This window comes from Staurois parvus, unplaced genomic scaffold (assembly GCF_062004578.1).
Source record: "Staurois parvus isolate SC_StPar_1 unplaced genomic scaffold, SC_StPar_1.0 ptg000470l, whole genome shotgun sequence".
NCBI classification, from domain to species: Eukaryota; Metazoa; Chordata; class Amphibia; order Anura; family Ranidae; genus Staurois; species Staurois parvus.
The window spans coordinates 3,096,348-3,112,176 of NW_028318266.1; the positions used below are offsets into that span (position 1 = coordinate 3,096,348).

A 15,829-nucleotide genomic window follows, 5' to 3' on the forward strand; every position below is an offset into this window, starting at 1 on the left:
CACCATAGTCACTGATCTATACCGAACAGTTTGGGGTTGATTTACTAAAACTAGAGAGTTCAAAATCTGGTTTCGGCTCTGCATAGAAACCAATCAGCTTCCAGGTTTTATTGTCAAAGCTTAATTCAAACTAAAGTTAGAAGCTGATTGACTTCCATGCACAGCTGCACCAGATTTTGCACTCTCCAGTTTTGCTAGATTCACCCCTTTGTGTGGGGAACTTTAGCTTACAGAAAATGTTTCCTACCACGAAAGGGCCAGTTGGTTGTGTTTACATGTACTCATAACAATGGGCCTTGGTAGGATCCTAAAGGACCTGGGGTACCAATGGGCACCTAGACTATGAAGTCTAGGTTGATCTACTTGTTTTTTTGTCCTCCATGTCATATCCTCTTTTACCTATATCTTTTGCATCTTTCATCTGCTTGGTCTCTTTCCCTTTTCTGGTTGTACTCCCTTTGAATTTGATGACCCCAAAAGGACCTTGCAACTCCACTGTGGTGACCACAATGTATACTTTATATCTAAGCTATATAAGCTGATACATGGGAAATTTTAGTTCCTGTTGTCCTTTTTTAATCAGATCTAAGACAAATCTAATCATTTTTCATAAAAAAGTAATTTATATTAAACAATAATAACTGTAATTTTCATAAATTTGATGACATGAATGAAACAAAAACTATTATTGTATTATTATATAGAAATAGTATATTAATGCAGAAAAAATCAAAACTATTTTATGACCTGGGTCACATAGTACCTGATACATACCTTGGGTGCCAAGGTCTAGTAACTCCCCTGATCATCACTACCTATATTACCATTATATTGCTCCATAGTTCTTCAACTATTTTATGTAGAGCTTGTCTAATCTCATGGTTCCTCAGACTGTATATGATAGGATTTACCAATGGGTTCACTACAGTGTACAACAAAGAACTGTACTTGTATACGGAAGGTGACGACTCATTGGCTGGAGTCACATAAATAGCAATTATGGACCCATAATATGCACCCACAGAGATCAGGTGGGCACTACATGTAGAAAAAGATTTTTTCCTGCCAGCGGAGGATGAAATCTTGAGAATGATAATAAAAATGTAGATGTATGTCCCAGTGATAAAGATGAGAGCACAGAAAAAGAAAAGGGCAGAGTATGTGAGGTCTATCCATTCTACGATAGATGTGTCTGATGTGGACAATTTTATAATTGGACCTAAATCACAAAAGAAGTAATCAATGTCTTTGAGGCCACAAAATTCAAACTGAGCTGTGAAAATAATTTCAGTTGAAGCTAGAATCCAAGTTAATGCCCAAGAACCAAAACCCAACAGGAAGCAGATTCTGCGATCCATAATTAAAATGTAATGTAAAGGATTAGAAATAGCGACATATCGATCATAAGACATTATCACAAGGATGAAACATTGCACAAACCCAAAAATTGAATAGGAGTATAGCTGCATGATACAGCCAACAATAGACATTTTTCCCTTTGTCTTTAATATAACCTCTGCCATCATTGGTATAACACAGGTGGCAAGGAGGACATCGGCAAGAGCTAAGTGCTGAAGAAAGATGAACATTGGAATTTTGAGATTGCTATTGGTTGACACTAGAACGATGATTAAAATGTTGCCAAACACTATCACAAAATAAATTAGAAGTAAAACAAAAATAAATAGAGGTTTGAAACTGTCTAGACCCTGGAATCCAAAAAGATAGATCTCTGTGACTTTTGTTTGATTGTTTTGACACATTTTAAGATGTCTGGACCATCAGGAAGGATAGTAAATGATATGAGTACATGGATAATATAAGAAAAGAATGTCTGATGCACAAATTAAAATCAGTCACTGGACTTCTCCCCACATTATATTACAACTACTCTTACACTAAAAGTTCTTTTAGGAAGTCTACTTAATTAACTAATAGCCAAAGTTTTATATGCAATGCATTGTAGCTTGATTAGCCAGTCCCCACTCTTCTTGGTGAGTCTTCTGCTTCTTCTGTGCTTGGACCTCAAAGAACTTCAAAGGGAGACATATGGAAGCTTAAAACAACTAATCTGAATGTTCTCTTGTTCAGATTCACTGCAATTCAGAAAAAAAAGAGAGCTTTTAGGAATTATACTCACAAGTTATAACATTACCATTAACCAGACTAAGACCATTAATACCTGTCTGCCAGATGTTAAAGGGTAAGTTCAGCTTTACAAAAACAATTACAGCTTGCTGTTCCATATGGATATAGCAGCAAAATGGGCCAAACCTACCTACCAGCCAGGGCTCCCTTTCTGTTTAAACAATGAAGTCAACAACCACATTTAAAAGACATTTCTTCAAATTCTCTGAAGAAAATGATAGCTCTATTCAGAGTTATTGTTGGGACAGAGCAGCCGTTGGGACCAACGATCCCTAGCGCCATGGGAGGATGCACCATTCTGTTCTTTTTGGTCACACATGCTGTATACTTTCTCCTTTCGCCTATGATTTTCTCAGGGATGGTGTGAGGTGAGAGTTCAGTACCCATATGATAACCCATATAGTTGATCCATCACCACCACATCCCTACTTAGTCCAAATAAAAAGGAAAAAAAAGGGTGTATGGGACTTTGTTGGTGCTTTGTTGGTGCTCTAGTACCCTCAAGAAAAAATACTCAAGACGTAGATATGTATAAAAACTATACAATTTTATTATACAATATAAAACACAAGATTTATCTCCCATAAAAACAGTTAATGGTAACATGAGCCCTTCAGTACAGTGAACCCTAAGCCACCATCCTCAAAGTTGGTATGTATGACATGAAATAGCTTATTGACTACTTTAAAAATATGAGTTAGGAGGGTGGTACGATGGTAAACCCAATGCGTTTCACCAGATGGGCTTCTTCAGGGCTTCAGAGAAAGGGGAAACACTGTAAACACAGAGGGAATCATGAGGTACAAACAAATAAACCATCACCCATAATAAACTACTTTGTTATAGATCATACCTTTGTATTATGATCATATAGGATAACAAGATATACATTATGTATATCATAAAATTACCTGTACTGATGATTGTCCACACCAGGGGCGGACTGACCATTTGGAAACTCGGGCACTGTCCAGGGCCCGGGGTCAGTAGGGGGCCCCATGAGATGCCCCCGGTACCTTTTTCATAGGCTTTTTTGAGTTTGGGCAAGGACACAGGTGCCCCATGATCCCCTATTGCCCGGGCGCCCCATGAGTTGTCAGGCCGCCCCTGGTCCACACCACACGACAAAACCAGAGGAGGAGAAGTTGGATTTAAACAGATGATATATGGGAAAGAAGCTTCCAGTTGGGGCCACACACAGGGGCTATGGGCGGGCACAGCATGAAGAGAAGGAAGAGACATTGACTGAATTTCTATGTAAAACTAGTCTTTGGTTCTTGGAGAGACAACAACATTCTGCTGGAATGCTGAATTGGTTGAATTAATGAAAAAAAATATATACACATATATAGAGAGATAAAAATACTATATATACACAGTATATACACACATACTGTGTATATAGATATATATATATATATATTTTTCTTTTTTCTTCCTTTTTAAAGTACTATCACAAAGCTTAGAATGACAAATTCGGAAAAAAAAACATTCTGCTGTAATCTTACCAGTGCGGAGGATCACAATCTTCTTCCCCTTCTTTCTGTGGGGCTTCCAAGGTGCATCAGAGTGATTCTAATTGGTCAGCACTGGCACATTATTGCTTTGACCAATCAAAATTGCTCATATCCATCCTGGAAGACCTAAGGAAAGGAGAGCGGGAATTTCAATTCCCTGGACTGCTACACAGGCTGTGTTGGCAGTGACAGTTCATCAGCCAGGAAGGTATATGCAGTATATACAAAAAACCCCCCTCGTCAAGGACTAGAAAAAACATAAGGACATCTCCGTATCAATACAATACCAATAAAATACCCCCCACCAGGGTCATAGTTAAAAAACAAATACCCAGTAGCCAATAATATTGGATGTAAAAAAAAATCAAAAAGTCAGTTAACATTCAATAGATAACTAATAAACTTGAACCTCACACAAATGTTAAATCTCAAAAATAAAACATTCCATTTCAGTTCATCAATCAGGTTAAAAACAATAATAATAATAGTAGTAGTAATAATAATAATTATAATAATAGTAGTAAAAAATAATTCTAATAATAATAATTCATCCTGATTAAATAAGAAAAAATATGGACCTTATGAGAATAAGAATGTCACTGATGTTTAACTAAGTGGTTGATATAAAGCTGTACAGAGCTACTTACCTTCTTGACTTAATTTAATTACATAATTCTCAACCACAAATATCCACACTCTACAGTTCTGAATTATGTTAGCTGCTCCGACCATTTTATAGTTAAGGGATACACTAATGAGTCCTATGAGACTGATACCAAGGGGCCTTCCATCTACAATATTATCAGCTGAGTCTTCATCTCGAAAGTTGTGCAATTACCAGTAATGATGCTAAAACAAAATTACAAAAACGTTTTGGGAGTTTTAGAAATTAAACATAAAATTCAATAATGAAAAGTAAAAAGAAAATCTAGTTAGTCAAATTAAAAAAAGAAAAAAAGTCTATCAAGCTCAATCAACAGAAAAAAAAATAAATTAAAAGAATAAATAAATTAAAAATAGAAAACCCCCATATGCAAAATACTATACCCAAAGAGCAAAGCAGAAAAAAAATGTATAAACCATGGTCCAATTTGCTCCAACGGAAGAAAAATAAATTCCTTCATGATCCCCTAGAAGGCAATCAAATATTCCCTGGATCAACAATCTCTGGCATTATTATATCCAATTAGGGCTCATGTACATGAGCACCTTCTAAGCTTAAGTTTAGGAACTTTTGGCATTTGTTTGCCACGATTAGGTGAGGCTAAACGTCCGTCTCCTGAACACAGAAGAATCGCGTTCAGGATAGGAACATTTTGCCCGCCTGCCGCAGGAAAACTGAAAATGCAGCAAAACTTCAGCAAAATTGCGGTACCGCTGTTACCGCGTTTTGCCTCGGTTTTGCCTTGGGTTTTCCGCAGCCAATGGTCAGGATAGGCTCGTGTACATGGAGCCTTAATCCATGCTCTTTTTTTTAAAACAATCCACTGAGCTGGCCAGACCTAATTATTGAAGGAGCAGGGGCGGACTGACCATTTGGAAACTCGGGCACTGCCCGAGGGCCTGGGGTCAGTAGGGGGCCTCATGAGATGCCCCTGGTACCTATCTCATAGGCTTTTTTGAGTTTGGGCAAGGACACAGGGGCCCCATGATCTCCTATTGCCCGGGGGCCCCATGAGTTGTCAGTCCGCCCCTGTGAAGGAGTCTACTCCACACAGTCTATCTGAGCAATAACTGTTGATTAGTTGAATAACTGAGAACTGAGGATTGGAGGAGATGTGATTAATGGACTTATATTGAGAATTGTGCCACTAAAATGGAGTTGGACTGAATCTATGGTTGCTTCTTGTGTCTGAAGTGGAACCTTAGGAACCATGCTGTTGTGCAGTGAGATAGAACACCATTAAACCATGCTAGACAGTGCACTTCACAGAGTGCCCAATTGGCGAAGAGGGAACCCAGTGTACCCAACTGTCTGCAAACGTGGTCAGACCAGGGGATGATGATGGATAGGGTATTTGGAAGCCTGTCCTGTAAACATGTTTAAGTAATCAAACTCAGTGCAGTGAGTGTCCCCAGTCAGAGTGGCATGATTACCAATGAGGACTACTAGTATGTTGAGAATGTGATAGTGTGCTTAAGACAAGATTGCACATTGTCTGAGGCATGTACCATAAGTACCAATATGTACCTTACCATAAGAGGTTAAAGATGAGTGTTCAGGAGGCTGTGGACTGACAATGTGCCCTGAGTTAGGCCTGAACAAGCTAGCCCCGTTACTTTTAGTAGGTTCCTGGTGAGGAGCAAGTTTGTCCTTTGGGCAGGATCCACCCACAAGAGCACAGAATAAGCACGAGAACAGAGTATGTGAAGTCTATCTATTGTACAGTATATGTGCCCAAAGTAGACAGCTCCACAACTGGGTCAAAATGACAAAAGTAGCAATGTCACTGGGGCCACAAACATGAAACTGAATTATTACAAATTAATTCAGCTGAAGATACATTCACTGGCCGCTACACCTTGCTAGAACCGGTTTGGAACTGCCTTAATCCTTCATGGCATAGGTTCAACAAGGTGTTGGAAACATTCTGAGATTTTAGTCCAGTTCTATCATCTCGAACCAGTCCTCCCATTCTCCTCTGACCTCTGAAATCAAAAAGGCATTTTTGTCCACACAACTGGACTGGATATTTTCTCTTTTTCGGACCATTCTCTGTAAACCCTAGAGATAGTTGTGTGTGAAAACCCCCGTAGATCAGCAGTTTTTGAAATACTTATACCAGCCCATCTGGCACCAACAAGTATGCCACGTTCAAAGTCACTTAAATTCCCTTTCTTCTTCATACTGATGCCCAATTTGAGCTTCTGCATGTCATCTGCCTAAATGCACTGAGTTGCTGCCGTGTGATTGACTGATTATCAGTTTGTGTTACAAAGCAGTTGAACAGGTGTACCTAATAAAGTGGCTGCTGAGCATAGGTTCCAAGTTATTACCCAACACTCATAACCTAACAGGAAGGGGGTCCATAATTAAAGTTTAATGTCCAGAAATATAAAGAGCCACATATTGATCATAAGCCATTACAGCAAAGTGAAAACATGTCAAAAAGCCAAAATTAAAAATCTGCATAAAACAGCAAACAACTATTTCCCAATTTGCTCTTAAAATTATTGTTGTCATCACCGGTATAACACAAGTGGCCAGGAGGACATCAGTTAGAGTAAGGTACTGGAGAAAGTTGAACATTGTAGAGTATATTAATGGTAATACTATATATGTATACACTATATTGCCAAAAGTATTGGGCCAGTCCTCCAAATCATTGGATTCAGCTGTTCCAATCACCTCCATGGACACAGGTGTATAAAATCAAGCACTTAGGCATGCAGACTGCTTCTACAAACATTTGTGAAAGAATGGGTCTCTCTAAGGAGCTCAGTGAATTCAAGCATGATAGTTGCCTGTGCAATAAGTCCATTTGTGAAATTTCCTTGCTACTAAATATTCGACCGTCAACTGTTAGTTACTGGGAACAACAGCTACTCAACCACGAAGTGGTAGGCCACGTAAAATGATAGAGCGGGGTCAGCGTATGCTGAAGCGCACAGTGCGCAGAAGTCACCAACTGTCTGCAGAGTCAATAGCTAAAGACCTCCAAACTTAATGTGGCCTTCAGATTAGCACAACAACAGTGCGTAGAGAGCTTCATGGAATGGGTTTCCATGGCCGAGCAGCTGCATCCAAGCCTTACATCACCAAGCGCAATGCAAAGTGTTGAATGCAGTGGTTTAAAGCATGCCACCACTGGATTCTAGAGCAGTGGAGATGTGTTCTCTGGAGTGACCAATCACGCTTCTCTGTCTGGCAATCCAATGGACGTGTCTAGGTTTGGAGGTTGCTAGAAGAATGGTACATGCTTGACTGCATTGTGCCAAAAGTAAAGTGTGGTGGAGGGGGATTATGGTGTGGGGTAGTTCTTCAGGGGTTGGACTTGGCCACTTAGTTTCAGTGAAGGGAATCAGCATACCAAGACATTGTGGACAATATAATACTCCCAACTTTGTAGGAACAGTTTGGGGATGGCCCCTTCTGGTTCCATGACTGCTCACCAGTGTACAAAGCAGGGTCCATATAGACATGGATGAGAGAGTTTGGGGTGGAGGAACTTGACTGACCTGGTCTTGACCTCAACCCGATAGTACACTTTTGAGATAAATTAATGCAGAGACTGTGAGCCAGACCTTTTTGTTCGGCATCATTGCCTGACCTCACAAATGCGCTTCTGGAAGAATGGTCAAAGCTTCCCATAGACACCCTCCTAAACCTTGTGGACGGCCTTCCCAGAAGAGTTGAAGCTGTTATATCCGCAAAGGGCGGGCCGACTCAAAATTGAACCCTACGGACTAAGACTGGGATGCCATTAAAGTTCATATGCATGTAAAGGCCGGCGTCCCAATACGTTTGGCAATATAGTGTATATACTGTATAGTATATCCTTACATAATCATCCTTAAATAATTGGGAATAATAATTGTATTTTATTAATTTAATAGTTGTACCTTTGTAGCTCTAAAAGGGGTATTCTCTGGTCCTCAAAACACATTGGCTTTGTTTTAAAGTATTTTACCATACCTTGGAATAATTCTATACCTTGGTGATCAGATTTTGGAGTGGCACTTCAATCTTGGATTTTCTCAGTCACAACCAAGGAGACAGTGAATATCCTTTGGTGAGGAGAAGCTGCTGGCCCCTGGCATCTCAGTTGAATGATCCTTATAATGTTAGGATTACTATAATGTTCCAATGCTATCCTTCCAAATTTCTTTCCTAAATGTTTGTGGCATGACATTGTCTGCTGTGTGAGGATATTTTTTCTATCCTGTCCTGTGTTCTTCTTCAGGAACATTTTTAATTTCTGTGACCTGATCTGCTATGCAGGGACATGTTTCAAAACCTGTGTTCTTCGGTATGACCTGATCTGCTATGCAGGGATATATTGAAATTAACCAGACTGGGGTATAGCAGCTGTATTGAAGCAAACTAAATACAGTATTTGATGCCCGATTATGATGGTACTTGCTGTATGCCGTCTGTGAAAAAGGTACTGTTCCATAACATGACACACATAGTTTAAAGGCATCTCCTAAACATGCAATTGAACACCTTCCCACCCAGCACCGAAGTCCCTTTATTAGGGTCTATATAGGGGATGGGAAGGGTCAGTGGATCATGTGATCACTGTGATTAGCTTGAGGGAATGAAAGATACTGCACACCACTCTGGCAGCGCTCATCCTGTTCCTCCTTGCACAAAGGAGCAGATACCGGTCCTGCTGATGGGTTTAGGACCTTCTACGTCCCTGTCCAGCTCTCCTAGAGTAACTGCCTGTCTCCTGGAATCTCCTCCATGCTCTTGAAACTGTGCTGGGAGACACAGCAAACCTTCTGGCAATGGCACGTATTGATCTGCCATCCTGTAAGAGTTGGACTGCCTGTGCAACCGCTGTAGGGTCCAGGCATTGCCTCATGCTTCCAGTAGTGACACTGACCCTAGCCAAAGTGAAAAACAGTCAGAAAAGACGAGTAGGAAAAAAATTGTCAGTGGCTTCCACCAGTAAAACCATTCCTGTTTTGGGAGTCGTCTCATTGTTGCCCATCTAGTACAACTGTTGTTAATTTCAATAACAGCAAAGCAGCTGAAACTGATTAACAACCCCCTCTGCAACCTACCTGACCAGATCAATATCCCAGGAGTTTCATTGACTTGATGCTAGACTCAGATTACAAAGTGTTCCTTTAATTTTATTTGAGCCGTGTATATCACTGTTCTCTATTTAGACCTCTGATCACAGCACCTGATGTCTTCAAATTTTCCAGCATCAATTTCCTTTGCAACTCTGACAAGTCATATGATTGAAAGTCAAGACCTGAATAAGAAATCAATTCTGAAAAGGATGCAAAAATGAGTTGTGTTGTGCTCATTTGTTAAAAGAAGTTGAATAATAGTTTTTTGATGATGACGGAATGACATTTTATTTAGCAATATATTTAAGGGAATTCTTACAATTTTACACAGCTGCCATTTTCTCAAAATGTTTTTAATTTTTTACATTTTATTCCTTGCAACTCATTTTTGTTTAGTACATACTGTATATTTGAAAGGTGTGTTACATTCAATGCAATGTGGGGCCAGTGTTTCACCTCTTAATTCTTACAATTTTTTACACTGTTTAAGACATTAGTCCATGAGAAATGCACCAACAATTTTTGATGATGAGCAGCAGAGACCAAATAAGATTTATAAATCTCAGGATATATACTGTACTTCTCTGCCAAGCAGTTATTGACTTTCCTGGGTTTTTTTGATGATCAGTAACAAGTGTGATTTTTCTTATTAATTAATAGATATGGTCTATATGTTTGAGCTGAACATTGGATATACGTGTGTTCACTGAACATCTGGGGCATTTAGCGGGCCGTTCGTCCACGCTCCCCACAATGCAATGCGCTTGGTATTTGGCGGAAGCATTGCATCTTACCTCAGGTCAGGTGCAATGCTTTGGCCAATCACTGATGAGTTCACAGGAAGAGCCATGATTGACCAAAGTCTTGGTGACTTTGGCCAATCATGGCTCAGGGCTAAGTCTGCTGTCAGAATTGTCATTAATAATTGGGTGGAGCTAGTGGTGATGTCACCGATAGTTCTGCCCAATTATGGATGACAGTTCTGACAGTTACCAGTCAGATAGACACAGCTCCGGCCAATTGTTTACCTCTGACTTGTAAATGTCAGAAAGTGTGTGCGGATGGGTCAGCAGGCATCGGGTTTTATTTTTATTTTGGTAAGTCGGTGTCATCGTGACAACACTTGATGCCATGATTGACGATGGATTACAGTGTTGGAACCATTTTTTTAATGGCTTTTTTAAAAATAAAGTGTTCAGACTATCACTATTGATTAAGTTTTGGTCTTCAAGTTGGTTCAATTAACACTGCACATACTGTATGTGAATGAACATTTCTCATTTTAAAACTAATAACATTTTTAAAAAATAAATTGTGTGTTACAATGTTCTTTAAAACAACACAGACTTTTCACCATTGTCGCCAATCACTGCAAAACACTTTGTGTTGAGCACTTCAGCTCACAGGAAATGTTTCCTAACATGAAAGTTTGGTTGGTTTTGCTTACCTCCCATATCAGAATTTCCAAGCCCTCCCCGTCACATAGATTGCTAGTGTCACCTGGAGAAGTGAAGCTTATTTTCCATTTTCCTGAAGATTTACTACCATGTATAACTAGGGGCCTTGCTAGGATCCTAAAAGACCGGGGGTACCATTGGGCACCTTGACTGAAATGTTTGGGGGTTTTCTGATACACAGAAAAAAGTGGATGGAATTGGTATTTGTCCTCTATGCCACTTCTTCCACCTTCTCATTATCTCTTGTGCATTTAATTTGCTTCATCCCTTTCCATTTTCCCATTGCACTCTTTTTGAATTGAACTTCGCTTGAGGTGATTGTAGCCGTATTAGTGCATTTGCGACAGAAACAATTGTTTTAAACAATTGTTTAAAAAAAGTATCACGGACAGTACTCAATTGAATTGAACTTCAAAATCCTGGCCCTGGGGGTGTGGCGACCACCGAGGAAGATGGCCACATGAGCTAACAGCTCCTCTGCATGGCAAGGCCAACTGACAAGCCTATGCTACCCTTATCACCCCACAACCTTCTACAGCTACGTAAGACTCTGCTGAGCATCAGACATGCTGCAGAGCCGCAGAGAAACAGCACAGCCCCTTAAATTATCATTTTTTTCCCCCGACTATTCATAAAGGACTACACAAAGATGGCAGCAGAAGACCATCCCCAAGCACCGTCAATCTGCCTGTAGTGCCCATGAGCTTGGACGAAGTAGGAGCAGTCCAACCACTCACCCAATCAGATATAGGAGAGTCCGGAGCAAACTCTCCTTTGACATGCAGCACAGTCAAATCCAGGTCACGCAGAGACTCCTAGGCCAGTGAGGATGATCCGAGGATGGAGGTAAGCGAGCGGCCTGATACACACACAAGCACCTCTGCAAGTAGATCCTATTGCCGCATTCCCTACACTGGGATACCCAGTATCAGACACCACATTGAAGGACATGTTACTCTCTTTAAGGGCATCCCTTCAAACAGATCTATTTTCATATATCCATAAGGTTGCTGCCAAAGTACAAGATCTGGGAGAGAGATTGGGACATATGGATAAGATGGGAGAATATGTCCACTCTTTAAACTCATTAATAGATGCCCACGAGGCCCAACAAGATAAAATGGCATGGATTAAAAATAAGCTTGCAGATCTGGAGGATAGATATCAGCCCAATATCTTAAAGATTCATGGTATATCTGAAGATATTCAAGCGTCTCAACTACCACACTATACTCGTGACCTCTTCCATAAAACTGTACCAGAATTATCCCCTGCAGACCTAACTATCGATAGGGTCTACAGGATTCCTAAGCCATCTTTTCTGCTTGCACACATCCCGAGAGATGTTTTACTGAGAATCCATTTTTAACAAGCCAAATAAAAAATCCTAGAGGCGTTCTATAAAAAAGAGAAGATTCCAGATGGCGCAAAATTCCATTTAAAATCCATCCTGTATCAAACGAGAAACCCATGAATCCCAAGCAAATTGCAGATGCGTTTGCTGACTATTATGAGAGTCTCTATGATTTAAAAATGACCGAATACCCTTCAACCCTCTGCCAGCCATATAGACCTGTTTCTTGCTAAGCTGAATATACCCTCCCTTACTGAAGAGCACTTACACCAACTCAATGCCCCTTTCACGACATCTAAAATCCTTCAGGCTATCAAATCCCTACCTTCCAGGAATCCCCTGGCCCAGACGGTTTTATGAATTAATATTTCGAAACCTTCGGTCCACATTTAGCCTCCCATCTTGTTATTTATTTACCACTGCACAACAACAACACATGTTGAGGGCACATATTGTCACGCTTCCTAAACCTGGGAAAGATGCCAGTTTACCTTCACACTTTAGACCAATATCATTGTTGAACTCGGATATCAAAATATATGCCAAGCTTTTGGCACGTAGGCTGATGAAAATTATGCCATACCTAGTACAACCGGACCAAACAGGCTTTACAAAAGGACATCAAGCGTCAGACGCGATGCAACGAATAATCAAAATTATAGATTATGCTGAGCGCTCCCGAACTCCCTCTCTGCTTCTTTCTGTTGAAGCAGAGAAGGTGTTCGATAGAGTACATTGGGGATATATGACTCAAGTTCTGGAAATATTTGGTTTTCAGGTGCCAATATTCTCAATGGTATTGGCATTATACTCCACCCCTTCAGCCAAAGTATACACTTCCAATCTAATATCTAAGACCTTCAATATCACTAATGGCACAAGACAGGGATGCCCACTAACGCCCCTCATCTTCATTCTCATGATTGAACCGCTGGCGGAATCCATTAGAACTAGTACTTCCGTCTCGGGCTTCCATTTCTACTACAAAACTCATGTCATTAGTTTATTTGCCAATGATGTGATATTGGCGTTAACTAACCCTATACAATCATTACCACAAGTACATTCCATTCTTTCACAATTTGGCAGAATCTTAAACTACAAGGTGAACTTTTTGAAATCTCTCATTTTAAACCTATGAATTTCTGTATTGGCCAAGACAACCTTAGAAACATCCTTTCCATATACTTGGTTCTTTGGGGTCTGCTGTATCTAGGTATCATTTTAACCCCTTCCACCGTTACTTTAGCAGAATCTAATTTCCAGCCCCTTATTAAAAAGCTCAGCAATGAACTTACATGCACAGCTAAATTTGAGCTATCCTGGACTGGCAGACTAGCGACCAGGGGTGGACTGACAACTCAAGGGGCCCCCGGGCAATAGGGGATTATGGGGCCCCTGTGCCCTCGCCCACACCCAAAAAAGCCTATGAAAAAGCCAATGAAAGGTACCAGGGGAACCTAATGGGGTCCCCTACTGACCCCGGGCCCTCGGCAATGCCTGAGTGCTCGAAAGGTCAGTCCACCCCTGCTAGCGACTTTTGAAATGTTATACCTCCCACAAATTATTTATCTTTTCAGAACTCTCCCCATTCCCCTCAAATCATCATATTTATCTTCCTTTGAATCCCTGCTTAAAAAATACATATGGAACCAGAAACAGGCAAGATGATCATACACCCAACTTATAAAACATAAATCAGTAGGAGGCATAGGGCTAGTGAATGTTAAATACTACTACAGAGCTGCTTTGTTGACACAGATTAAGCAGTGGTTTCACTCGTCCTCTGAACACTTGTGGGTGGACATAGAAACAGTATCCACACCAACGCATAACCTCCGCAACCTATTACTAGCTGATTTATGGGTTCCACAGCCCTTAAATAAATTACCTATCACGGTTAAAGCCTCACTACTGGCTTGGAGATTAGTTACTAAACCTCAGATTGCCATTTCTTCCATTGCTGACATATCTATACCCACGAATGTACTAAATATTCTTCTTCCACATCTGGCGGATACTGACTGGTCTTGCTATGAGCTACACAACGTAACAGATTTTTATGACCAGGCCAAACTTAAAAGTCTGCGAGACCTACAACAAGGGAACACATTTTTATTGTCAATACCCTTTAAGTTGTTTAGTATTCGCCATTTTCTGTTGAAATCACCTCCCCCCCTTTTGCAACTAGACACTAGCATTTGGTAATTCTATAATAACCCACTTAAATCTACAAAAGGAATTACCTTTTTCTACTCCCTTTTCCAAAATAAGTTATCTTTCCATAAAACCGGCTCTATGATGACGTGGGAGATAGATCTCCAAAACTCATATACTCTGCCACAATGGTTACATGTATTTAAATACTCTATGCTATATCTCACTGTGTTAACTACTGGGAACTCACACAAAAAATAATATCCAGATAGCATCTCAATCCATACCGTATAGCCCATTATATATCAGGAGGCTCTCCTTTGTGTTGGAGAGGCTGCGGCCAAGTGGGTAATCTCTTACATATCTTCTGGTCATGCAAGAATCTTTGTAGCTTCTGGTGAAGTGTGCTCCAACTCCTCTCCGGTGTCACAGGAATACTGACTAAACCTGCACCAGATTTAGCAATCTTAAATTTAAGAATTGATGGCTTCCCTGTCATGTTTCGCAAAGTAATTACTTGTATACTACTAGCTGCTCGTTTGACTATAACAAGACATTGGAGGGGAGACAAGGCGCTCCCAATTTGTCAGAAGTAATTACTATTACTCAATCTATCTGCTCTTTTGAGAGACTGTTAGCATTCAGGTCAGACAATATACAATCCTTTGACAATGTTTGGAAATATTGGAAAACTTCATATTTGAAGGAGGGAGTCACAGATACCCCTGGATCCAGCTCTAACGGATGAAACATAATATTATTATACTGCTGGATGATTTATTCTATTTCCATCTATTGATGTATGGTCATGTGTAAGCTTTACGAGGCTACTTTTCTTCTCTTACTTCTCTTTCTTTCCTTTTCTATACATTTCCTCTATTTTCTATTTTGCCCTCTGTTGTTACAGGGGTTTGTATTTTTGTACACTTGAAAAATTCAATAAACATTATTGAAAATAAATAAAATCCTGGCTTTTACTGACTCCCAAAAGGACCTTGCAACTCCACTGTTATGACCAACACACAGGGGCGGACTGACCATTTGAGCACTCGGGCGCTGCCCGAGGGCCCGGGATCAGTTGGGGGCCCCATGAGATGTCCCTGGTACCTTTCATTGGCTTTTTCATAGGTTTTTTTGGGTGTGGGTGAGGACCAGGGGCAGACTGACCATTTGGAAACTCGGGCACTGCCCGAGGGCCTGGGGTCAGTAGGGGGCCCCATGAGATGCCCCTGGTACCTTTTTCATAGGCTTTTCTGAGTTTGGGCAAGGACACAGGGGCCCCATGATCCCCTATTGCCCGGGGGCCCCATGAGATGTCAGTCCGACCCTGGTGAGGACACAGGGGCCCCATGATCCCCTATTGCCCGGGGCCCCGTGAGTTGTCAGTACGCCCCTGTCAACACATATACTGCATAACTAAGCCATATAAAAATAAGCTGACACGTGGG

General features: G+C 40.7%; 1 protein-coding gene across 1 annotated transcript; it reads right to left on the bottom strand.

Moving 5' to 3' along the window:
- Positions 1-815: 815 nt before the first annotated feature.
- Positions 816-1,763, bottom strand: LOC149452555 (olfactory receptor 2A12-like). The gene has a single exon (XM_089689257.1). It carries the CDS (start codon positions 1,761-1,763, stop codon positions 816-818), a length of 948 nt encoding a protein of 315 aa, XP_089545383.1.
- Positions 1,764-15,829: the final 14,066 nt, after the last annotated feature.

What these genes read in the sequence shown, in the direction of transcription:
- LOC149452555 (XM_089689257.1), bottom strand. Translation starts at nt 1,763, where the DNA reads ATGTGTCAAAACAATCAAACAAAAGTCACAGAGATCTATCTTTTTGGA.